General features: G+C 48.5%; 3 protein-coding genes across 8 annotated transcripts in view; 1 reads left to right on the top strand and 2 right to left on the bottom strand.

Moving 5' to 3' along the window:
• Window positions 1-338: 338 nt before the first annotated feature.
• Window positions 339-7,324, bottom strand: atg4c (autophagy related 4C, cysteine peptidase). 2 transcript variants are annotated; one of them, XM_067230638.1, is made up of 11 exons: window positions 7,213-7,324; window positions 6,657-6,769; window positions 6,106-6,189; window positions 5,590-5,820; window positions 4,444-4,768; window positions 4,245-4,315; window positions 3,716-3,876; window positions 3,456-3,534; window positions 2,529-2,608; window positions 1,862-1,981; window positions 339-1,518 (listed from the first exon to the last, which is right to left on the bottom strand). In XM_067230638.1, exons 2-11 carry the CDS (start codon window positions 6,730-6,732, stop codon window positions 1,351-1,353), a joined length of 1,395 nt encoding a protein of 464 aa, XP_067086739.1. In that variant the 5' UTR covers window positions 6,733-6,769; window positions 7,213-7,324; the 3' UTR covers window positions 339-1,350. The 2 variants fall into 2 exon arrangements, with proteins under 2 accessions (XP_067086739.1, XP_067086738.1); XM_067230637.1 differs by having other exon boundaries at window positions 1,862-1,996.
• A 394-nt stretch (window positions 7,325-7,718) lies between these two features.
• The window catches only part of dock7 (dedicator of cytokinesis 7), a 38,295-nt gene continuing 23,456 nt past the window's right edge, over window positions 7,719-22,557 (top strand). For all 5 annotated transcript variants that reach the window (XM_067230630.1, XM_067230632.1, XM_067230633.1 and 2 more), the window contains exons 1-14: window positions 7,719-7,820; window positions 10,137-10,236; window positions 11,304-11,479; window positions 12,211-12,279; window positions 12,512-12,641; window positions 12,749-12,961; window positions 13,122-13,207; window positions 13,498-13,564; window positions 14,059-14,208; window positions 14,501-14,581; window positions 14,694-14,856; window positions 15,151-15,293; window positions 15,435-15,528; window positions 16,095-16,257. In XM_067230630.1, the coding sequence (XP_067086731.1) occupies window positions 7,783-7,820; window positions 10,137-10,236; window positions 11,304-11,479; window positions 12,211-12,279; window positions 12,512-12,641; window positions 12,749-12,961; window positions 13,122-13,207; window positions 13,498-13,564; window positions 14,059-14,208; window positions 14,501-14,581; window positions 14,694-14,856; window positions 15,151-15,293; window positions 15,435-15,528; window positions 16,095-16,257 (1,673 nt within the window). In that variant the 5' untranslated portion in view covers window positions 7,719-7,782. The remainder of the gene's footprint in view (window positions 7,821-10,136; window positions 10,237-11,303; window positions 11,480-12,210; window positions 12,280-12,511; window positions 12,642-12,748; window positions 12,962-13,121; window positions 13,208-13,497; window positions 13,565-14,058; window positions 14,209-14,500; window positions 14,582-14,693; window positions 14,857-15,150; window positions 15,294-15,434; window positions 15,529-16,094; window positions 16,258-22,557) is intronic.
• On the bottom strand, window positions 17,106-21,271 carry angptl3 (angiopoietin-like 3). The gene is made up of 7 exons (XM_067230605.1): window positions 20,615-21,271; window positions 20,332-20,442; window positions 19,868-19,973; window positions 19,638-19,751; window positions 19,134-19,229; window positions 18,209-18,481; window positions 17,106-18,087 (listed from the first exon to the last, which is right to left on the bottom strand). Exons 1-7 carry the CDS (start codon window positions 21,131-21,133, stop codon window positions 17,903-17,905), a joined length of 1,404 nt encoding a protein of 467 aa, XP_067086706.1. The 5' UTR covers window positions 21,134-21,271; the 3' UTR covers window positions 17,106-17,902.

Raw genomic sequence — 22,557 nt, forward strand, 5'->3', positions numbered from 1 at the left:
TAGCCACGGAGAGATTAACCATGGCAACACTGCGCTGCACGAAGGGATGCTCTGGTGTGTCTCGTGGGCGGACCTCAGCGGGCGGACCTCAGCGGGCGGACCTCAGCGGGTCAGCGGGTCACTTCTCCCACCACTCTGTTTAATGGTCTGTGGAGGTGGGCACCACGTACGATTAGTTTTAATCTGTTACTTTTGACTGGGAAAGATAGGACTGAGTTTCTACACATCACTGACGCGTGCGCTGGAGAGACAAACAAGTAGTTTAGTTTTTTTCCATTTCTAACCATCTCCAACCTTGTGAACAATAAAGGCACCTGAATCAGTCCAGGGACATTTAAAGGTTTAATGTCTTTACTCAAGTTTTCTGCACAGCAGTGGGAGAATCAATCACTTGCATTAAGAAGATTTACTTTGAATACATTTGGCAACACATGGAATTTAGTGCATTGACAGACCAGAGTTGGTCATGAACCAGTTAAAAATCATTGTAAATAATGTTTTTTGCAACTTTATAATTCAGTTATTTTTACAGCAGCTTGTGTCTGTAGGTGCACTGTTTCGTAAACTATCAAATTGCTTTAGAGGTAAAAACATTTTACTGTGTGGTTGAACTTAACTCCCAATAAAACAATTTGAAATGAATCTGAACAGAATTAAACTATTTAAACCAACAGGACAGAGAGTACCTTCTGAACAATTGCTGCATCGAAATACTTCACCTAACTAAAACAGCGTTTTAAAATGCATCTTCCTGTGGGGTAAAACCTTGAGGTGAGAAGACCTCAGACCAGCGTTCCTTACTCAGGAACTAAAGCTGTGAGTGAAGCCAGTCATCTCTTCATACTATAGGTGAGTAACAAAGTGTATCAAAGGCTCGTAGTGAACCACAAGTCTTCAGTCTCCCATCCCTGTTGAGCAGCTGGGAGTTCACATGAAGGCAAACACGTTCAGTCTGGCACCATATTGTCGTAATCTGTATTGTACATAGTGCAGCATGGTACCATTTACAATCCGCCAGTACATCAGTTTAAACACACCACACAAACACACACACCCGTGTCTTGTGTGGTCCCAATTCACCAAAGAGGGGGATGTCAAAAACAATCACATCTGTGTTTAAGGGCTTCAGTACTAGAGTAGGCATCATAAATTGTGGGTAGTCATGATCGGGGGAACAAAAAAAAGAAGTAAACAGATTTAAGCGTTATTCAGAGACGGTAACGCAGTACATAAGGAGTAACTGTCTCAGTCGTAGAGGCTCGTCCTGCAGTTTGGCAAAGTGACCTTTCCATTCCATCCTTCCGGAAACCAGAAGTCCATGGCAGTGACCTTTGACCTCTGCGCAGTCCGTCAGAGAAGAACAAAGTCTCCGGCAGTGGCCGTGGCTCTCTTGGTGTCCCGGATGAAAGGCCACTCTCTCTTCTCTGGGGTCACGGCTGCAGAGAGGTCGTAGTCTCTCCCGTGGCCCGGCATGAAGGTGAACGCTGGGTACTTCTCCTTCGCTGATGGCTTCAGTACCTGGAACACACACGGGCTATGAGATGGACCCCTGACCCCTGCCCCCTGCCCCCAGGTACGTTCAGCTCTGAGATGTGTGACAGTAGGTTGTTACAGAAGGCTCAGGTACACGTGAGGCTGACAGCAGTCAAGGCTGTTTCAGACGGGCGAAACTAACTTGTCGTCAACCTGCGCTCATTTACAGCTAAATGGGGCCACCTACTGGCCAACCCCAGCACTTCATGTGGAACTCAAAATGTATTTATTCAAAAGGACACCAAGAACTACGTCCTGTGACTTCACTATGCATACGAGGAGCGTTCAGGATGTTTACAGAACGCTGTGTGTGTGCGCGTGTGCTCACCTTGGCGAGCTCTTGGCTGATCCTCTCGTAGTCATGGATACTGCGGGAGTAGAACCCCAGGGTGCAGCTGGGATCCATCTTGCTGAAAGGCATCTTCTTTGGCGACGGGCAATGAAAAGACTGTGGAGAAACCGCCTTCAAATATGTGGACCAACCGCCGACATTAGGACGTCACAAGTGGGGGGTTTTTTTTGCGGCCGGAATGATCGTTTTGAGGTTTACTAAAACGCTTTTGTGAAAAGCCCTTCCTGTTTTGTCTGTTGTCGGGGAGGGGAAATAAAACGATGGCGTGATCGATGTGTACCTGGCTTCTGTCACGTACGAGACTGTGCCCCCCCCCCCCCCGTCGCCTGGGCGACAGCATCAGGTGAAGTTCCAATGCAGAGGTGTGTGATAGATGCAGCTTTTTATGTGCGAGTCCTGAAATATTCAGGCTCCACATCAGCCCCAGTGTCTGAGCCTGGACTTCCCATAATTCCCCTCTGTGCCACCCCCCCCCCCCCCACACACACACACACACACACATCCGAAAACCAGATAAATCAGAGGCTGGGACTCGGTAATTGAGTGGAGAGCCTGCTTTGAGATTCATACCCTTAAGTACTAACAGAAACTATTAAATCCACATTACTGGAGCTGAGAGTGAAGCTCTTTAGTCTGCTCTTACCTGAACAGGGAAAGGGCTTGTGCTGCTGACGTCCACAAAACACTGACAGTAATGAGGGTCCATGTAAATCAGACTGTCATCTGGAAGGACAAAACAAAAGACAAGTTATTCAAAAAAACATCCGATTATTACCAGCGGCCTAGCCTCCAATTTCTATGCAGAACAGCTCAAAGTCACCCGCTAGTGACACTGTTAGGCTTTTCACAGTCAAATATGCCTTCCGGAAGATTCCGGCTTTTTAATATCTACCTGGGAGGATTAAATTCTGCATAATCGAATGCGGTTCTACGAGCGCATTTTTTACACGCTGCACAAAGAGGACGGTCATTACATTTTTGTGCGGAGGGGAATTACTTTTACAAACACACAATTATATTCGTCCATTTGCATATGATGAATGCGTGCTGGCGGGCCTCCCTGGCAGGATGTATTGCTTGTCATTTAGACATCATCCCCTGCCGTATTTCAAATTGGTAAAATGTAAATGCGTAAATATTGACTGCCAAGATGTACAACTGAAGGTTCCTCCTTGCTGCTGAAGGAGATGGAGAGTGGCTCACTTTGGGGGCACAGATTAAATTTATGCGAGCCTCCTATGGAAATCAATTACTGCCCCAAGTTGGGGAGGGTTACCCATGATGAATGAGCCGGGCTTTGATGGGTCAGAGAAAATAAAATAAGTCCTGTTTCACTCTTCTCCACACTCCCCTCGCTAAACAGGAATGCATTAACTTACTTTGTCTTTTTATACAGAGGGGACATTATGCAAAGTGACCTCCCCCCTCCCTCGTCCCCCTCCCTCGTCCCCCTCCCTCGTCCCCCTCCCTCGTCCCCCTCCCTCGTCCCCCTCCCTCGTCCCCCTCCCTCGTCCCCCTCCCTCGTCCCCCTCCCTCGTCCCCCTCCCTGATTGGTGGGGTGGACGCTAACCTTGAAATCCCACAATGCAGCAGGCTTGTTTGGGCTTGCCCCCAATGATGCCGATGCAGTACTCCAGACTCAGGATGCCCTGGGACACACACACACACGTTCGTTGGTTTCCTTCATCGGACGCAAAACGCGTAAAAATATGAGGTTTTCCATTCGTTAGCAACATTTCAATCTCACAGAAACACAAGCGGTCTGCATCTGGGTTGTCGTCAGTCCAGCTCTGACCCAGGAGAAGGGTGAGAGGTTCCTCTCCCGCTCACCTTGACAAAGTTGAAGTACTCTGGGTTGGTCTTCTCCCCTCCCAGACGGACTGGGATGAGGAGGATGACGGCTCGGCTGTTGGTGAGGGGCGGGGCGTCGCCCGTGACTGCGTGCTGTGGACCGGGGACTCTGTGGCTGTCCAGGACATCAGCACTGTACACTGGGAGCAGGAGAAACACCACTGAGCTCAGACATATCTCACTGCTTTACCTCCTAGATCAGATGAGTTTGTGTGTGAGGGGACTCTGCAGGGTCATGAGGTCACTTGGTGATCTCTGTACTAGCTCCTTACACTATTATTTAGGGGCGCTCTACTTTCAAGCTAACATATTTGCTTCTAGATTCAAGATGGAGGTACTGGTGGTGCTTTGCACTTCTGCCTTCCTTTTTCACCCCCCGTAACTCTGCCTCTCTCTCTCTCTCTCTCTCTCTCTCTCTCTCTCTCTCCCCCCCCCCCCCCCGTTTGTGACGAGGGGTCAAACTGGGCGCTGAGCCCAACTCTGCCATGAAGAGGCTCATCTTTCATACCTGTGCAGTCCTGTGCCACGTAAGCAGTTATTCCTGCCAGACCAGGATCTGTGGCCTCCTCTACAGCTTTCCTGAGTTACAGCACAAAACAGGGATAAAAGAGAGAGCGAGTGAGAAACGTATAGTTTTAACCTCCTGACATCCCCCACTCAGAAACACACCGATTGAGTCACGTCGTCCCTCGCGGCGCCAGACCCACCTGAGGATGTGTGCCACCACGGCAGGCCCGTACCAGTCCCCAGCCTGCCTCCCCAGCCCCAGGCCCAGCCGCACCAGCCTGTGGAGCCCCAGCTGGGCTTCAGCGACGTCCCCGAACCAGCTCACCAGGGTGCGGTGGTACACCTCCCTCAGGTGGACGTCAGCCTCCTCTGCCCCACCCGGGGCCTGGAGCCGGGGCTTGGGGCCTGGGTCCCGCTCCCCCTGGAGAGAGGCTTCCAGGGAGGCCACCAGACGCTTTGCGGCGCTGGTGGTTCTCGTTTCGGTGTCCAGTGGCTGCAGGGTCAACGCCTCCGACCACCTCCAGTCTGCGGAACACAAGGAAGGAGTCGTGATATTCTAGTTGTCATTTAGCTTCCGTCGGATCTGAGCATGCTCAGACAGTGTCATCCCTTAGATCAAAGTCAGTCTACTTGAGAAGTAAAGTGATGCCTTAAATCTTCATCTGTAAGGAAACTTGCCAAGCTTGAGCTTAAATCAAAGAATAGGGAGATCCTATAGTGTAAAAGTCCAATTATAGGGTAGTAGAGTCCAGTATTTCACTTTTATAGTATTTGACTCCAACAAACAGCGGGGACCCCTGACTGGTGATAGTGGGAGGGGCCAAGGCCATAAAAGGCGCCTGACTGGACTAAAAGGCTTTAACAAAATGACCTTGCGAACTGAATCCAAGTGAAATTGATCAATAAATATCTTTAAGAGGCCCTTAGTGATTTTATAGAGAAATATCTTTAATGACACATTTCAGATTGGATGGAAGAACAAGTTAGTGCTTGAATATTGTTTTCTAAATTACTGCATAAAACTCACTCATTGTATGGGCCGAATCAATAGGTTTTTAGGTGTGGTTAGACTCATCTTACACGGTATGAGGCACAGATGCTCACCCTGAACAACACTCAAAAACAAGGACGAAAATGTTCAGTTTCATTTTGAGAATCATTGGGAGAAAATCCAAACCTCATCCGTAACCGTGGTGAATCACACGGATATCCGTTTGCCCTCGACCCCAAGGGCTCAAAACAAGACACATGACTCATGGGAACATCTGGGAGCATCTGTTCCCACGTTCCAAAAACACGTTCCTTCCACAGGAACCCTCCCCACCCTTAGTTCTGGTTCCACTGACCTCTCCCAAGGAAATGTAGAACCAGGGCCTGGGCCAGCATCATCTGCCCCGCTCGGAGCATGCAGCCCCAGCCGCAGTCAGAGGTCAGGGAGGAGCCGGGGAGGGCGGGGAACTCCTCCCTGTACGTCAGCCAGAGGCGGGACGCAAAGTCCCTGCGGAACGCCTCCACGTTCCCCGTGACGAGGTCCTCTTCCGGCGCCGCCGAACCGTCATCCATGCGGCCGTCCTTCTCTGGAGAACACAGGAGGGCGTGGTTCATCACAATAACCCTGACCCTAGTTGCAGGGCACACAACAAACTAGTAGTACCCACCAGCCAAATGCTGGTAAAATAAGCAAGCGGCTAGTAGATTTGCGTCACCCACCGAGCCAAAAAACGATGGTAATCTGGTCAAGTTTGAACATTCACTAGCCGTTTTGGAAGGTGAACAAAAAAAGGTTTGCCGTTTAATGGTGCCGTTTAATCCTTGTGATGGAGAGAATGTTTGTGTTTTTAGGAGACACTGCTAGCGGTTACCTTCATTCTTGAAATGATAACATTTTCCCAGAAGAAACACTGGGGAATTCCTGCTGAATGTAGTCTTTGTCTTCAAGGCCCAACCTTAAAATCAAAAATTGGAACAGTTAGTCACAGACTTGAAGTCTCCACAACATGGACACGGACTCCTAGATCATTCACACAGATTGGCACATAAAATATTCAAACGGAGGGCTGGGAAGACGTCCTTGTTGAGCAGATTATATCATGCACTTGAAAGCCTGAGATGGTAATGACTGATTCTAATCATAAAACAACCTTGTTGTCTGACGATAATAAACTGTGTCACGTGCTTGGTGACATAATCGGCGAAACACTTGACAAGAGCTCAAGATTTGCAATGCTTGTTTTGTATACGTTTTTATTTTATTTTTTATTTGTTTTATCTACATACATGATATGAACCGTAACTCGTTCCAGCCATGACAGTGGAGAATGAAAGATGAAGATAAAAGACTAGAGGCACGTGCCTCTGCTCGTGTTAGGCAGCCTGAGGGGGTCATGCAGAAATACCCATTTGATGCACTTACTGTACTTCACATTGTGCCACGCTGACATGAACTTGGTTTTCAATTTCTCCATCTCGTCGGTCCCTTTATTTTCCATTTTGACCACAGGGGATTGGAACCCATCCCAGCGTGTCCTGCACAATTCACACACAGATATTATGAATTGTAGCGATTTTTTTTACCGATCAATTAAGTACCTTCTGCTACTACAATACCAGCTGTTTTGCCGACTACTGATTGCTGCGCCTATTTTTTTTCTCTCTCGTTACTAGAACCACAACTAAAAAGGCAATGACAACCTATTTTACCTCAGCTAATACAGTTGACAAAAGTCTCCCATTTGCTATCTTATTATCAGCCTCTATCTCCAGTCAAATTGCGGTCTAAGACTGCGGTGACAGCATTACAACCTCCTGTCTGAATGTGTGTAGGTTAATCAGTTAGCTAGCTAGCGCGACGGCTATGCTAACCCTGAAGTGCCGAGCTACCAAAACACTTCAGCTCTTCCTAAGCAGATCTTTGATTTGCCTTGAACCTTGAACCTCAAACCATACTTATGTCACTTAAATGTACTTACTTTGTAGCTTGACTTGCCAAGTTAGCTAGCTGTTTACATTTTTGAGGAAGCAATTATACTTTTCTTTTTTTTTAAATATAAAGACAGGCACGAGACTCTCGCGGTGTTTGCGTCACATTTGGATGACGTTCCATCCGTTGCATCGCGAGGCTGCCCTTTAATTTGATAGCCTTGCATTATCTGCAGTCTGGATGTGTTAACATTAACTTTATGTTCCCAGAATGCTTTCACAATTAAAAAAACAAAACGGATAGATTATGAATGTGGAAGAGACTTATCTTTATCAATTGAGTTTATACGTTTTATCATTAGAATTTCATAATTGTAAATAAACGTATGCACATATAACTAAAGGCAAATAAACATACTTGGGTTAATGTCTGTTTATCTATGTATCTATGTCCATACATCCATCCATGTTAACTGCTTCTCTGGGTGTGTTCGAGCACTTTTAGGTTACTTACGGTAACAATTCCATTCTCCCTTTCCACGCGTAGCAAGGCGACCTGGCAGCAGAGTGTGGAAAGCCTGCCTGGGAATCTGACTCCGAGTACATCAGCGGCCATAACTATGGCTGAACGCCGCGCCTTCGCCCAGAAAATTAGCAGGTAAAGGCGTTACTCCTTATTTAATCTGCACGGGAGTATGTTCATGGTTTTGTGTTTCAAAGCTTGATTATATCTGGGGGTTCGTTTCGTTATCATCTTCCAATAAGACCCAGCCAGCGAGCTAGCATCTGGCTAGCTAGCTAGCCAGGCAGATCAAAGATGCCCCAACACCAGACCCGCCCAGCGAGAGTAACGTTTTCTACTCGTTTTGTATGTCTGTTATTCGATTGCATGTGTTATCATGTGTTTTTATCACGCGACTAAATGAAATAGACCCTCGTTCATTTGAGCGACCTGCAGTAGTACATCGCCGTTATTGGGTTGAGGGGCTTTAATCTGTGAGGCTAGACAGTTAAATTATACGGATGGATGTCTTGCATTGACTGTTTGTCACCGTTGTTTATACTGAGGTTGACACGAGAGCAAAACGTCAGCCCCGCTGTACAAGAACGGTGCTGGAGATTTTCCATCTCATCCAAATTCCCTAATCTTCCCATCCAAACGTTTCTGAATGAATTCTCATCACATAAGTCAATAATAGGGAAGAACAAAAGGCATTGTCTAATTCGGATGTGCTTTACATGGTTAGATGGCTAAACAATATGCGTTGGTAAATTGGGTCACATGAAAAAGGGATTACACGGCACTATTTGATTAACTTCGGGGTGAACTGGGTTATGTATTATCGCACAAGTAGACAGTGTCAAACAAACAGGACGAATAGTTTTACTATGCTGTCACACACACGCACAGTCTATGGTGCGTGAGTTCAACTTCAGACCTCGATGCTAGTTGAGGGAAGCCCCACTTCGCGAGTACAGTTTGGAGGGGGGGGGGGGTTCATCTGAGGTTTTGGGAAAACGTAGACATCTGCCTGGTTATTTCTCGCCTGATGGATTACGTGTGATATTTGTGTGGTGTTACAGTGGCACATACGAGTATTGGCATTGCACAGGGAGAGACTTTGAAACTTTTTTTCCCCCTCCGGTTGTTGGTGCCAGCTTGACTGTCCTTGGTTCAGTAAGGAGTTGGCCTTTCCCAAACAGAAAGCATATTGTTTACTCCCTCTTCTCTTTAAATGCCAACTCAGTCTGTGCATATTTGAATTACAAGATACAGAACTGTTAAGGGTTTGTCTTGCTCATGTCAGTCATACTATTTGTGTATAGTAATGTAATGTAAATGTCATGTATTTGGCAGCTTATACATTTGAGCCACAGGAGCAAAATTATATACAATCATAGTAGATTTGTTCTCTCCGGATCATCATACTTAGATTTGAAAGCTTCGCCAATGTTTGTAGCCGATCTGCCCCTCAGGATGGAAAACAAGGAGTCTGTTTGGTTAATCAACTTGTCCCTCCTGAGTTGTGACCGAGCTAAATAAAGGTCTGAACTGAGCCTGCGGAGAGGACTGTGGAATGTGTTGAGGGTTCACTGCCTCCGTCTCTTAGCTTAGCCTGCTGAGGAAGGGAAAGGCCCTCCACAGCCTCTGTCGCTACGCCAGGGTTCGTCCTGAGGAGGCAAGCGATCTGGAACGCTTCTCAATTCTCTTGATTGGTACAGATATGGATGTTGTTGACCCCTCTAGCCTTGACGGTGTGTCGTCATGACAGTCTTTGCTTCTTTCAGAGATGCCCCCTCCCTCCCCTCCCCTTTGGGCTTCTCCTGGTTACTGCTGCGTAGCAGCTTTAGTTCAAGGCAAAACAGAGAAGTGGTTTTGATGTCGGTGATGATTTAAAGGGACTCTGTGGCAGCAGTTGCAGACCAAGCTCTTTGTGATGACTGAGGTCCAGAGACTTTTTATTAGCTCTCTCTGTCTCCTCTCCTCTCCCCCCCCCCCCCCACCATCTCTGTGGTGTGATATACGGCTGTGTCAGAGGGGGCATGAAGGCCAGACAGAAGCCAGGCAAGGGAGACCCCTCGGCTATAGTAGCCATAACACTAATGTTTGGAAACACAACAGAAATGCTGCTCTCTTCCACGGCCGTGTCTCTCCCAGAGTGACCACTGCAGTCAAGGCAACTGGCCTTGGCTGTTTAGCCATATATTCTGGTCTTCTCTGCATTGCCCTCTTTACAGAGGACGGGGTGTGTGTGTGTGCGTGTGTGTGTGTGTGCGGGGTGTGTGTGTGTGTGTGTGTGCGTAGGTGTAACCCCAGCAGGTGAGATACTGCTTGAGGGCCCTGTATATCAAACACCAACAAGGACTTGGCGAGATTGACTACCACAAGGTCTTACTTGTGTAATCCCTAAACCATCCACTGCGCGACAACGCCTGTGACGCTAACACCCGCTGTCTCCTCGTCTCTCTGCAGGACCGTGGCTGCAGAGGTGCGCAAGCAGATCGCCGGTCAGTATGTGGGCTCCCCTCAACTGCTCAAGAACCTCAACGTGGGCGTGGCCGCCAGCAACGCAGTGAGTACTCGGGGGTTTTTGGCGAGAGGGAGGGTCGGCGCGTGTAGGCTGACCTTTAACCTCGCCTCTGTCAGTGTGTATGAGAGGCTAAAGAAAATTAAAGCTCTTTGAGTGCTGCTAAGGTAGAAAAGTTTGGGAGCAAGTCAGTGACAATGTTTTGAATTTTAAAAGGCATTGAATACTTACTATAGAAATTTTAACACCACCAAAAGGCTGCTTCAGAAATTCAGCAGCCTGAATGTTGTTCTATTTGAATTTCTGAAGCTTTAATTGTATTAATTTTTATTTGGGGGAACTGAATTTTACTGAGCAACCTGAATTTCTGAACCTTGAATTTTTGGATCTAAAAAAGTAATACAAATATATCTTAACATTGTCGCTGATTTGCTTCCATAGAAAAGCGCTGTATGTAAATGCAGTCCATTTTAACCACATTCTTCACTTCCCACCTCATTACGGGTGACACCCTTCTTTAACTCTTAGTTGTGTTTGTCTGGGAAGACTATTTGGTTTTAGCATCCCTGTGCCAACACATTGCCCCAACGCTGTCCCCAGCGCAAGGCTAAATAAGCAAACATCCTTCTTAATTAGGCTGAAGCCAGCTGTTAATTAAAGTGTGACTGAATTGCGTTTGTTCCAGATTCACTCCCCACCAAACAAGCTTTTAGTGAAGAGAAAAAAGTCCCCTTGGGTTCATCATTTTTGAGCCAGGCTTAAGCCTGTAAAACCATTAGTGGATGCTGTTGTGCTGTTCCTGCCAAAACTCACAATTCCAGTTTGGGTGGCTTCAAAGCACCCTTCCTATGAGATATATAAGATATTGTATTTTTTTTTCTCCATATTTTTTGAAATTCCTCCAGCTGAAGAAGTTGACAGGTGGTTTGTTTCTGTTCGATCAAAATGTTCTCCCATCACTTTTTATGCCCTCTCTCTCTCTCTCTCTCTCTCTCTGTCTCTCTCTCTCTCTCTCTCTCTCTCTCTCTCTCTCTCTCTCTCTCTCTCTCTCTCTCTCTGTCTCTCTCTCTCTGTCTCTCTCTCTCTCTCTCTCTCTCTCTCTCTGTGTGTAGGTTCCTCTCACAGAGGCGGTGGAGCCAGTGGACTTTGAGGAGTACCTCCTCACCCACCCCCCCATCATCGAGTCTGGACCCCTGCGCGACCTGATCGAGTTCCCCCCCGACGACATCGAGGTTCTCTACACCCCCAGGGAGTGTCGCACCGTGGGCCAGCCCGTTCCTGAGGAGGGGTGGGTGTTCCACCAGACTCGGTGGACTGTCACCAGGGGAAGGGAGGAGGGCGGAACCCTGTTCTAGAGAACCTGCAGAACCTCCTTCGACATGGGAGTCCCAGAGGACAGGCCTACCTCAGACAGGCCTCAGCCCTAACACATCGCCTGAGGACGTTTCAGTGCGATCCACCCGTGTAGCACATTGGGTCTAACCCAATCAGAGCCTGGGCTAACTGGACGTTTCCTCTTATCCCCCTGTAACCTGATTACACTAATAAATTCCCCCCAATGATGAATAAAGCAAATAAGCGTTCGGCTTGGATCACATTACCATCAGTCAGCCTGCCCCTCTTGCTGATTGGAGAGAGAGAGGCCCCTGATCGTCCCGGTGCTGTAGATCTCAGCTTGAGGCTGTTCTGCAGGTTTAGCATTAACCTGCTCCTCTCTGGTTTTCGTTTTAGAACTCCTGTGAGCAAAACAAATCGGTTTAGATATTCATTTATCGCCTCGGCTGTAAAGCTTTTTAATTCTAGAGAATGTTAGTAGGAATAAATAAAAACATTTTAGAGGAGTTTTCCGTATTTATTTGGACTGTCTGGATAGTTTGTTATGTTTATATACTTGTAATGCTGAAACCAAATGGCCCTTGGAAAATCAATAAACAGAACTGAACTGATAATTGATTGGACGGCGGTGCTAACTGTCATGTCTGTGGACTGACGATGGTGTAACGCTTCTCTATCCTGCAGGGATACTGATGCCCATGTCAGAGACTGTGTCAGGTCCTACACTGAGGACTGGGCTATCGTCAACAGAAAGTAAGACTTCCTGCTGTAACAAACTGATACTCGTAAAGTTAACCAACCAGCCTGTAGCACAACAAAGATTTGCCTTCATCGCGTAGGTGATAAGGCGATGGAGGGGACAGTGCATGCAAAGTAGCTTTGTGTTACAACCCGTCTATGTTTGAGCTGAACTGTTCCACCATTACGACCTACTGCAGCTAAACCTAGATAATAATAATAAGCTTGCTTGTCTTTGCGTCAACAGGTACCACAAGCTGGGCACTGGCTTCAACCCCAATGCCCTGGACAAGCAGAAGGAGAGGCAGAAAGGGCTTCCTAAGCAGGTGTTTGAGGCGGATGAGATGCCTGACAGTAATGCCTACCAGGACGACCAGGTAACTCCGACACTACCAGCACACTGTTCTGTTAAGGCTTCCAAGAACCTGGATGGCCCTCTGGAACTTGAGTCTCAAACTTGTGTGGTTGTGTGTGTGTGTTCCAGGATGACCTGAAGAGGAGGTCCATGTCCATCGATGACACCCCGCGGGGCAGCTGGGCTTGCAGCATCTTTGACCTGAAGAACTCTCTCCCAGACGGCCTCCTGCCCCATCTCCTCGACCGCTCCCCCAACGAGGAGATCGACCGCCACAACGAGGAGCAGCGCAAGGCCCAACGCCACCGCGAGCTGTTCGCTCTGCACCCGGCCCTGGACGAGGTACCTACCGTTAACACTTGACGCATTCGTCATTCCCTCAGACAGAAAGGTGTTTAGATAAGCCGATGTTTTCGATGCGTGTTCCCCTGTACTCAACTGAACTCTGCAACTCCGTTGATGAAGAGACGGACTAAACCCTTTTCTCCGTCATCATGTTCAGGATGAACCGATTGAACGCCACTGTGTTCCCGACGTCCCTAAAGAACACTTCGGCCAGAGGCTACTCGTCAAGTGCTTGTCTCTGAAGTAAGTGGAGGACAGCGTCACATTATATGGACGCCACAGCGTGACGTCACAAAAATGTTATTCGAACATTCCAATTGAATATTTCTCTATGAAAGACAACTACGCGACAAACTTTTTAGTATGGCTTCAGAATGTACTAATTAGAAGGCTAGCAAGTGACATTAGCATGGTTGTTGCATTGCTTTGAGTATAATGCTAGGTAATTTAGCCCGGCAGCTAACTAAACTAGCTATATTTGGAACTCGCTCCTTAACAGCTCCTGTTAACCCTTTCGTTTTTTCCCCTTGAAGGTTTGAGATTGAAATCGAGCCCATCTTTGCCAGTCTGGCCATGTACGATGTCAAGGAAAAGAAAAAAGTAAGTGAACTTTCTTCAAGGCTGCTCGGCCCTGATTTGCCCTGTCATTCTTAAAAATCATAAAAAATTTTGTGAGGCCGACGTGAATTAGATGAGTGCACAATAAAAGCACTTTATGTACTTGTCCTGTAATCCTATCCCGACTGAACCTATACTGTGATGCTGGTGCAATTGGACCCCCTCAACACCCCCTGAAACTCCCTAGTCCTCACTTTGTCTGCCGAACACTAGAGGGTAGCAGTGACCGTTATAAACTGTCCTTGTGATCGAGCATACTTGTCTGTTTCATGCACACCCTTGTGCTTTTTGAGAGTGAAGTATGCTCTTCATCACAGACATAGTCAGGGGTTTCCATTTGACAAACAAACTGAGAAATACGTGTCGCCAAAAGAGCCAAGGTTGAATAAAGCTTCCTATAGGAGCGGATATACACCGGATATTCACCAGTCACAATCTCTCTCATGCTACTCTCGTGTGGCCCACATCTCCGGCAGATCTCCGAGAACTTCTTCTTTGACCTGAACTCGGAGCAGACCAAGTCCATGCTGCGTCCCCACGTCCAGACGGCCGCCATCTCCACACTGGCGCGCTCCGCCATCTTCTCCATCACCTACCCATCCCAGGACGTCTTCCTCGTCATCCAGGTGAGGCGGGTGGCCGCCCCTGCCGCCCCTCCCCTGCCGTTGGGCGGGATCGTGTCGTTCGTGTCCATGCCTGTGTCTCTTGAGGGTCCTCTGCTTATTTACATTAACATTTAGTCATTTAGTAGACGCTCTTATCCAGAGCGACTTACAGTAAGTACAGGGACATTCCCCCCCGAGGCAAGGCACGGCCGGGAATCGAACCGGCAACCTTCTGAGTAATAGCCCGATTCCCTAACCACTCAGCCGTCCGACCCCCTTATGTTGTTCCTCCCCTGTGGTCTGTGGTGTCCAGCTGGAGAAGGTCCTTCAGCAGGGGGACATTGGAGAGTGTGCAGAGCCCTACATGGTCTTCAAGGAGTCGGACGCAGCCAAGGTACAGCGCCTACCGTGACCGATGAATGACTACCTTTGTTTAGATTGTTTGCTTGACTTGTGAGAGGAAGAGGAAGGTCACGGTTGACGCGGGTCCTCCTGAACCCCCTCAGAACAAGGAGAAGCTGGAGAAGCTGCGGGGACAATCGGAGCAGTTCTGCCAGCGTCTGGGGAAATACCGCATGCCGTTCGCCTGGACTGCCATCCACCTGATGAACATCGTCAACAGCGCCGGCAGCCTGGAGAGAGACACGGAGCTGGATATGGGGCTGTCAGGTCTGACCTACCCTCATCTCAGGGCTGGGGCTGGGGTTGGGGCTGAGGCTGAGGCTGGGGTTGGGGCTGAGGCTGGGGTTGGGGCTGAGGCTGGGGCTGAGGCTGGGGTTGGGGCTGGGGCTGAGGCTGGGGTTGGGGCTGAGGCTGAGGCTGGATCCATTGTTTAGGATATATCAAGGAGATGTGCACGTTCATGTGACCTCCCCCCTCCCTCCTGGTAAACAATGACCTTTGACCTTGTGGTATCTCTGTTGTTTTAACTCTGGGTACGCCCCGCCCCCCTTGGCCTCTCAGAGAGGAAAGGCTCGTGGTCAGAGAGGAGGAACTCGAGCATTGCGGGCCGGCGCTCTCTGGAGAGGACGGCCAGCGGGGACGAGTCGTGCAGCCTGACCTGCTTCAGACCCGCCACTCTCACCGTCACCAACTTCTTCAAGCAGGTGACAAGAACCAACCACCTCAACCCTTCAACACTTCCCTGCAACACTTCTCCCCAGCCCTCCCAACACAGCTCACACCTTCACACACCACAGTTCATCGGCTAAGCTGTGGTACGCTTCTGTTTTGGTGTGTGTGTGTAGGAGGGAGACAGGCTGAGCGACGAGGACCTGTACAAGTTCCTGGCTGACATGAGGAGGCCGTCGTCCGTTCTGAGGAGACTGAGGCCAATCACAGGTAAGTCTCTCACCTGACTACCTGCAGGTAGGTCTCTCACCTGACTACCTGCAGGTAGGTCTCTCACCTGACTACCTGCAGGTAACTCTCTCACCTGACTACCTGCAGGTAACTCTCTCACCTGACTACCTGCAGGTAACTCTCTCACCTGACTACCTGCAGGTAGGTCTCTCACCTGACTACCTGCAGGTAGGTCTCTCACCTGACTACCTGCAGGTAACTCTCTCACCTGACTACCTGCAGGTAACTCTCTCACCTGACTACCTGCAGGTAACTCTCTCACCTGACTACCTGCAGGTAGGTCTCTCACCTGACTACCTGCAGGTAACTCTCTCACCTGACTACCTGCAGGTAGGTCTCTCACCTGACTACCTGCAGGTAGGTCTCTCACCTGACTACCTGCAGGTAACTCTCTCACCTGCCTACCTGCAGGTAACTCTCTCACCTGACTACCTGCAGGTAAGTCTCTCACCTGACTACCTGCAGGTAGGTCTCTCACGGCGTCTTGAGTGAAGGTGTCACCGCGGACGTCCGGGTAAATCACCTTCCTCCGGTTCTCTCCACAGCCCAGCTGAAGATCGACATCTCCCCAGCTCCCGAGAACCCTCACTACTGCCTGACCCCTGACCTGCAGCAGGTGAAGCCGTACCCAGACAGCAGGGTGCGCCCCACCAGGGAGATCCTAGAGTTCCCAGCCAGAGACGTCTACGTGCCCAACACCACCTACAGGTGAGGGACGCACAGCTTCTGACACCGCCACAGGGGGGCGCTGTCACCGCACTGGTGTGGGTGACCACACCAGTACTGTTTTGTAAGAGACCAGATACGGTCTTCCCCAGTGCACGGTACTTCGCCCCTTTGTGACCCGCTGGGTTCAGAGCGGACTGATCTGTGACATCTCGCAATGTCCTCTGGTGGTGTGTGTGCAAGCTCACCTTTACCTCTGACCTGAGGCTATTTTCATCGAGATCAAGGGGTGGCAGGCTGGCTGCTGCCTCTTATCAGGGGCCCCGTGTTGACACGGCCTCTTCAGCCCCGGGCCGTGTTTGCCTGCTGATAGCTCGCCGAGCTCATGGCAACGCCGGCGGGCGGGACCTGACGACACTGGTTTCAGACGACGGAGGAGTGATTGACAGGCGTCCGTTTGCGTACAGTAGCATTCAGATGGAGGGTGTTTGATGGGAGGGCCCCTCGGCATTGTGGAAGGCGCCTTCATTGGGGGGGAGATGGTTAATGCAAATAGTGTGCCAACGGTTGTGTTTATGCTACGATGCTATCAAGCGTTTGTATATGAGCCGGCTGTGGTCGGTGTAAAGGCTGATGGTGGAGGAGTCGTGACCTTGATCACGTAGCCATCGGGAGCACAGTGCATGGGAAACTTCTGCTAGGCTAAAACACTAACTCACCACTGAAATTATTAGGAAGGGCCCATTCTGTACAATCAGTAGGCGGACAGAAATGTATTTTTTGGAAAGATAAGTTTGAAATGGTAATAGTGTGTTCCTTATGGATGTTATATGTTATAAGTTTGACACTTATTTATTTTGAACTACAGGAAGGCCTTCAGATTCAAGAAAAAGCTTTCAAATGTTACTTTTATTACATTGCTGTTATAATTCGTCGTTATAAATATGAATGACCAGAATTCCCTTTTAAGGGTTAAGTATTTGTGAGAAACACAAAACAGTACATATAGACAAGAGTCAATATGACCCATTAATGAAAGAAAACAACATGAAAATAGGACTTGCCACCACCTCTCATAGCGGACCATAGAACAATATGAAAATGGTTTAAATACATAAAGTAAAAAAACGAAAACATTGAATAAACCAAGGTCTGTAACACGGACGTATCTGAATGTCTAGTTTGTGTAATTCTACTAAGTAGTTGTGCATTTAGTGACATCAAGAATCAGGAGAGGAAGTAAAACATAGATCAGATTAGGATCATGCTTCGACAACAGTGCTAGGGATTGAATATCATGCAGTGTCACATTCATTAAATGTAATTGACAATATCAGTGGTTATATAAGTTATATTTATATATATATTAATATATGTCAGAACATTGTCTTATAGTCTTTCCCTTTCTCTTCATGTAAGTGCAGTGCTGAGAAATTGTGCAAACAAGTGTTGAGTCAGATTGCTGACCATATCTAGTCTTACTGGGTCGTCTTCCCAGACTTTACCCAATACTGTTTGCACGACTGGAATGGTTTCTCTGGAGGTCAGTGACCAGCTGGGATTGCATCACTTTGACAAATCAGCACCGTCTCTCACAGGGATCTAACACTAAGGCAACACATCCTGTCAGTCTGTAAATGGTTAATCTGATGTTACCATGTCAACAACTTTTTCTGAGCTGAGGGGGTCAGTGAAAGGTTGCTGCCAGGGGCGCAGGCCGTAACAACATCTTAGTGGACTTGAGAGAGTAAGAGGTTCCAGTCCCGGGACTCCAGAAGATCCCTTTCCTGCCCAGGGAACCTCCTTTAGACCTCCGCCACAGGTACCTCCCGTTCAGGTTGGTGCCATCGCAGGCGTTGGACCACCATCCGCCTGCAGGAGAACATGGAGGGAAAAAAGAACATCTCAAAGTCAGGAGGTGCTGAAGAAGCACCTTGCCTGCCACAGGCATCCGCTGGCCAGTTCTGGTGCAGCAAACATCCAGGACCCTTACCGCTGTGGTCGCGATCGCAGTTGGAGTCTGGCTCGTTGTGGTTGACCCTGTCCTTTGTTGAGAATTTCATGCCGGTTTGGGTTGCCATGGCGTCGGGCAGGTCTCCAGACAAGTGGGTGAGGTGGAGGGTGTAGTGGGCGGAAGGGCCCTCCAGGGTGATCTGGTACTCCATAGTGCGCCTCTCTTCCTTCCAGTCCTCCAGCTCCACACGCAAGATGGACGCCCCCTGACCGGCAAGGGCGTGGATCTTCCGGAGGCCAAGCCAGAAATCTCCTGCAAAACACACAGTAGCTGTTACTAAAGCATTCATATATCTTTCACTGATCCAGAGAGGAACACTCTATTCTCCTCTAACGCCCAGGAAAGGTGGGTAAATGGTTCGATTGTTGCGTGTGGAAGTCCCTTTTAAGTTAATGCCTTAGAGATGCCGTATCGAATCCAGCGCTGAGAGTAACAGCCTGTGTTTGTCTAGCCTCTGGCTCACAGAGCTAACGTAATGAGGCATCAGAGAAATAAACTGACACTGAACAATTCATAGCCCAAGGATCTATGGCCTCGTTGGACTGGATGGGCTGCAGTCCAGGTCTGACTAACGTTAGTGCTGCCAGGGCTCTGTATAGCCAGACAATGGAGGAAATCAATCCATCAACGGACACCTGATATACTGCAATTACTGCTTCCTGCTGGCGTTTCCTCCTGGAAGTACTTAAGAATGCTGTACTGGCTTTTTCTTTTCTTTATGTGAACGTCCACATAACTCTGTTAACTGGAAACAGGAGTGTAAAAAGGAGGCAGCTGGAAGCTTGTCTTTTTTCCTCCTATCTCTGCACTTTTAAGTCTGTACTGTTCTTTTTTTTTTTGCGATCCGAGCTGTATTTTCTTTACACACCGGTAAATCGTCTTGACGCTGAGCAGCTGTACTCACTTTCCAAACTGCCGAAGCCGTTCTCATATCTCTCCCACGTCTGGTCGAAGTCCACCGTCCCTCCGTCTCTGTGCTGGAGGACAGTCGAACCTCCATCTGAACACGCACAGGAAGCAGAAATACATGAGCCTTCGGGTGACCCACCGTCGTGGTGCAAAAGGTGGGTCACAATGACCCGAAGGCAGCACAAGGGTTCTGGAAGGAGGAACGAGAGTTTAACAAGTTCCTGTCTGATAACCCGACGTAACACTTTCTTTTGAGTAACATTATTCATACAGTAGATTAAATAACACCGTCATTTCAAATAATAGTCTTCTGATAAAATATGTTGGCTGTCTGGGGTGAGAAAGTCCTTCTCTCAATCCAGGGATCCTGCTTAATCTTCTCAGTCCAGCTTTGTCATCAAAGTCTATCAAACTCAAATATGTCTTTCTTTACTGCAATTGTAGAAGACAGGTGGGAATGTTTATAACGATACTCTCGCAGGGAGCGATGGGGAGTTACCTGAGTTCATTTCACAGTACACGTTGAACGGTTCAGACTGGTTTGGTTTGACGGGATACACTCCGCTGTTCCTCTTCCCCCGGTCGAACAGCTCGCTGCAGTCCACAGGCAGCTCTGAGACAGTGGAGGAATGTTTTAGGAAATGTGCCAACCACAGTGAAGGCAGCTGACGTTTTCTTGTCATCTCTGTCTGGCTGCACACTGATACAACTTCTAAAGACTGTCCTCACCACTCGTGTCCAGGCCAGTCGAGTTCCCCGCCAGATAATCCAACGAGGACAGCGTGTCTTGGTCAGACGTTTTCTCTGCCGTCTCTTGGAAATCTGTGTCGCTAAACTGGAAAGGACGACATGTATGTTACAGGGGATATCTAGAAACATGACAAGTCAGCTAAATAAGTCATTTCAACATCTACAGCACTGTGCAGTAGTCTAAGGCACCCAACAGCTTTTACATGAATATTGTCTTGTATATTCATTTTTAATTAGTTTTTTTTGTCTTTTGTATTTGTGCGGCAGTATAAAAGCGCAATTTTCCGATATTTGACTCGTCTTTTCATTTGATTATTAGCAATGTTTTTTTGTTTTTTTTTAAGTCAAATGTGTGGGTAATACTTTCCAAGGTACTGTACATTAGTTAAAAACCTGAAAAGAATCAGAGTCTTGGATGAGCCTGAGTGAGATCGGCGACCTACTTTTTCCTCCAGAGTTTTGATCTTGCTCTTCTGGTGGTTGAGCTGGTCGTGTTGCTCTCCGACTGCCCTCAGCAGGTCCGAGATCGTCCTCTCCTGAGCCTCAATCACCTCCTGGAACACACCGAGAAATCGCACCTTCTCACCGACTATACAACAAGTCACCTCAACAGATTTATCCGTGAAAGTACATGCACATTCTTTGTGTATCAGTGCCTAGGTGCGTGTGTGTGTTTAGTTTATTTGGAAAGGGGTACGCGGGAGATAAGTTTGCATGAAGACTCACCTTGAGCGAGGCCACCTCGTTGAGCTGCTCCGTGGGGACCATGCTCTGCGACAATCCCTTCAGCTTCTCCTCCAGGCCTCCCACCTTGTTCTGGAGCTGGCTCCTGTCCTGCAGGATGCTGTTCATTTTCTGGTTGATCTCCAGCGACAGGTTCCTGATCTCCTCGTTGTTGGCCTTGAGGAAGGACGTGGTCTTCTTCAGCTCCTCTTCCTCCTCCTTGATCTCCGAGGTGACCACGGTAAGCTGGTAGAAGGACCGGTCGAAGATGTTGAGCTTCTGGAAGATGTCGTTGATCTGAGCCTTGGTCTTGTGGACGAACTCCCTGAGGCTCTGACCCAGCTGGAGGAGCCCGTTGGCCAGCAGGCGAACGTCGTCCAGCATGGCGAAACGGGATTTGGCTTCGGTAGGGGAGGGTGTCAGGTCCTGGGAGGGCAGCGTGGGAGTCTCTACCCCAGGAGAGTTCACACCAGGAGCGGCTGTGACCAGACCCACCAGCAGCAACAGGCACACAAGCTTCATGGTGAAATGTACCTCAGGAATGTTCAACAGGGAAAAGTCGTCTCTCTCTCTTTCACTCTTCTGGCTCTGTTGTCTCACTCGCCCTGTGCACCTCTTCCTCTCTCTTCCTCTCTCTCCCTCTCTCTCTCCTTGGCTATCTCTCGGTTGGAAAGTTGTGAGTGCAGCTGGCTTGCCAGGGTTATATAGCCCAGGCAGACTAGGGGAGGGGGGATTAGTTGATCATTAAACACTGTTATGCTTGAATTTGTCCCCCTGGGGAGCCCCCCACCAGAACAAACAAATCACACCAGTGAGCGAATCGCAAGTACACCCCCTCCGCCCCCCTTCCCTTTAAACCCCCTCCTATCTGCAGTGCCCCGATCTGGCGGATCAGCAGAAACCTCAACGATGAACATCAGAGTTTTGATAGATCATCGGTGCGATCAATCTGCCCTCGTAGCCACACACCCCGCCCTGATTGATATCGCTGTGTGCAGTTGATGTCTCTGGGCTTGATTTATCGTCCTGCTGAATCAGCTTGGCATCACTCTCGTGCGTCTCTCTGGTCTGGGTTCGACCGCTGTTGAACCGTGAACCAGGGAGGCCGTGTCGTCAGTGCCACCGTTAGTTAGCTTTTCAGATGAAATATTTTCCACACTTGGACAGGCTGAAGTCATCATCTTAGTGTTGCTGTTTGTTGGATTGATGTTCAGTCATTCGTAACCGTGTTGATACCGTAACCCTCTTAGGAGGAAAGGGTTGGAGAGATGACTTGCTTGCATTCTTTACGTCCTTGTTATAGACCATATTTTGAAGGTGACCATAGACCATATTTTTATAGACCACTTTTGAAGGTGTTGTAAAGTACATTGTGGGCTTTTGTTACTGCATCAGCAGTTTTCAGTACTACAATCTGACACTACTGAGATCAACATTCATTTCTGGGACAATTTCTCCCCCTGGAGTTTAGCCAAGCTTATGTTAATTCCTCGGTAATCCACATCAAGCATTTGTTCCCCACAGCATGTTTGTAACGTTGTTACGTGTCGGTTAACTCAAGTTCACAGCATTACAGATATGATGGTTGTTTGCACACGTCAAACAGCAGAGAGGCCTATCCTTTCAGGTTTTCGTTTCAACTACAAGCTGACCGCACAGCTCCACGGTCTGCATGTGTTTCCTGTGTGTCCCTCTGGACCATGCAGTCCAGACGTGGGCCCTGCAGGAAAATTCTTCTCCTTCTGGTCCTTCTCCGGAAGTCCCTTGACTTCCAAATCCCTTTCTTTCCGTTTCTGTTGTGGATCGGAGTTAAGGTTTCTGTTTGATTATTTATTTTATTCCATTGCTGCAAGGCACACATATTGTCTAGCTAACTAGAGAGCCATTACATAATTACCCCTGACAAACTAGTTTCAAAACAGGCTCTTTGTTGGCTACTGTTGGAA

This window comes from Osmerus mordax, chromosome 27 (genome assembly GCF_038355195.1).
Source record: "Osmerus mordax isolate fOsmMor3 chromosome 27, fOsmMor3.pri, whole genome shotgun sequence".
Lineage (NCBI taxonomy): Eukaryota > Metazoa > Chordata > Actinopteri > Osmeriformes > Osmeridae > Osmerus > Osmerus mordax.

Bases quoted from the DNA above. Each gene is read 5' to 3' on its own strand.
- atg4c (XM_067230637.1), bottom strand. From the start codon at position 6,732: ATGGAAAATAAAGGGACCGACGAGATGGAGAAATTGAAAACCAAGTTC. The intron at 4,316-4,443 runs GTGGGTCTGGCG...GCTGTAACTCAG, and splicing joins GTGGTGGCACACATCCTCAG to GAAAGCTGTAGAGGAGGCCA. The intron at 3,877-4,244 runs GTATGAAAGATG...TCCTGCTCCCAG, and splicing joins CGTGGCACAGGACTGCACAG to TGTACAGTGCTGATGTCCTG.
- angptl3 (XM_067230605.1), bottom strand. From the start codon at position 21,133: ATGAAGCTTGTGTGCCTGTTGCTGCTGGTGGGTCTGGTCACAGCCGCT. The intron at 19,752-19,867 runs GTGAGGACAGTC...CCACTGTCTCAG, and splicing joins GACTGGCCTGGACACGAGTG to AGCTGCCTGTGGACTGCAGC. The intron at 19,230-19,637 runs GTAACTCCCCAT...GTGCGTGTTCAG, and splicing joins GTACTGTGAAATGAACTCAG to ATGGAGGTTCGACTGTCCTC.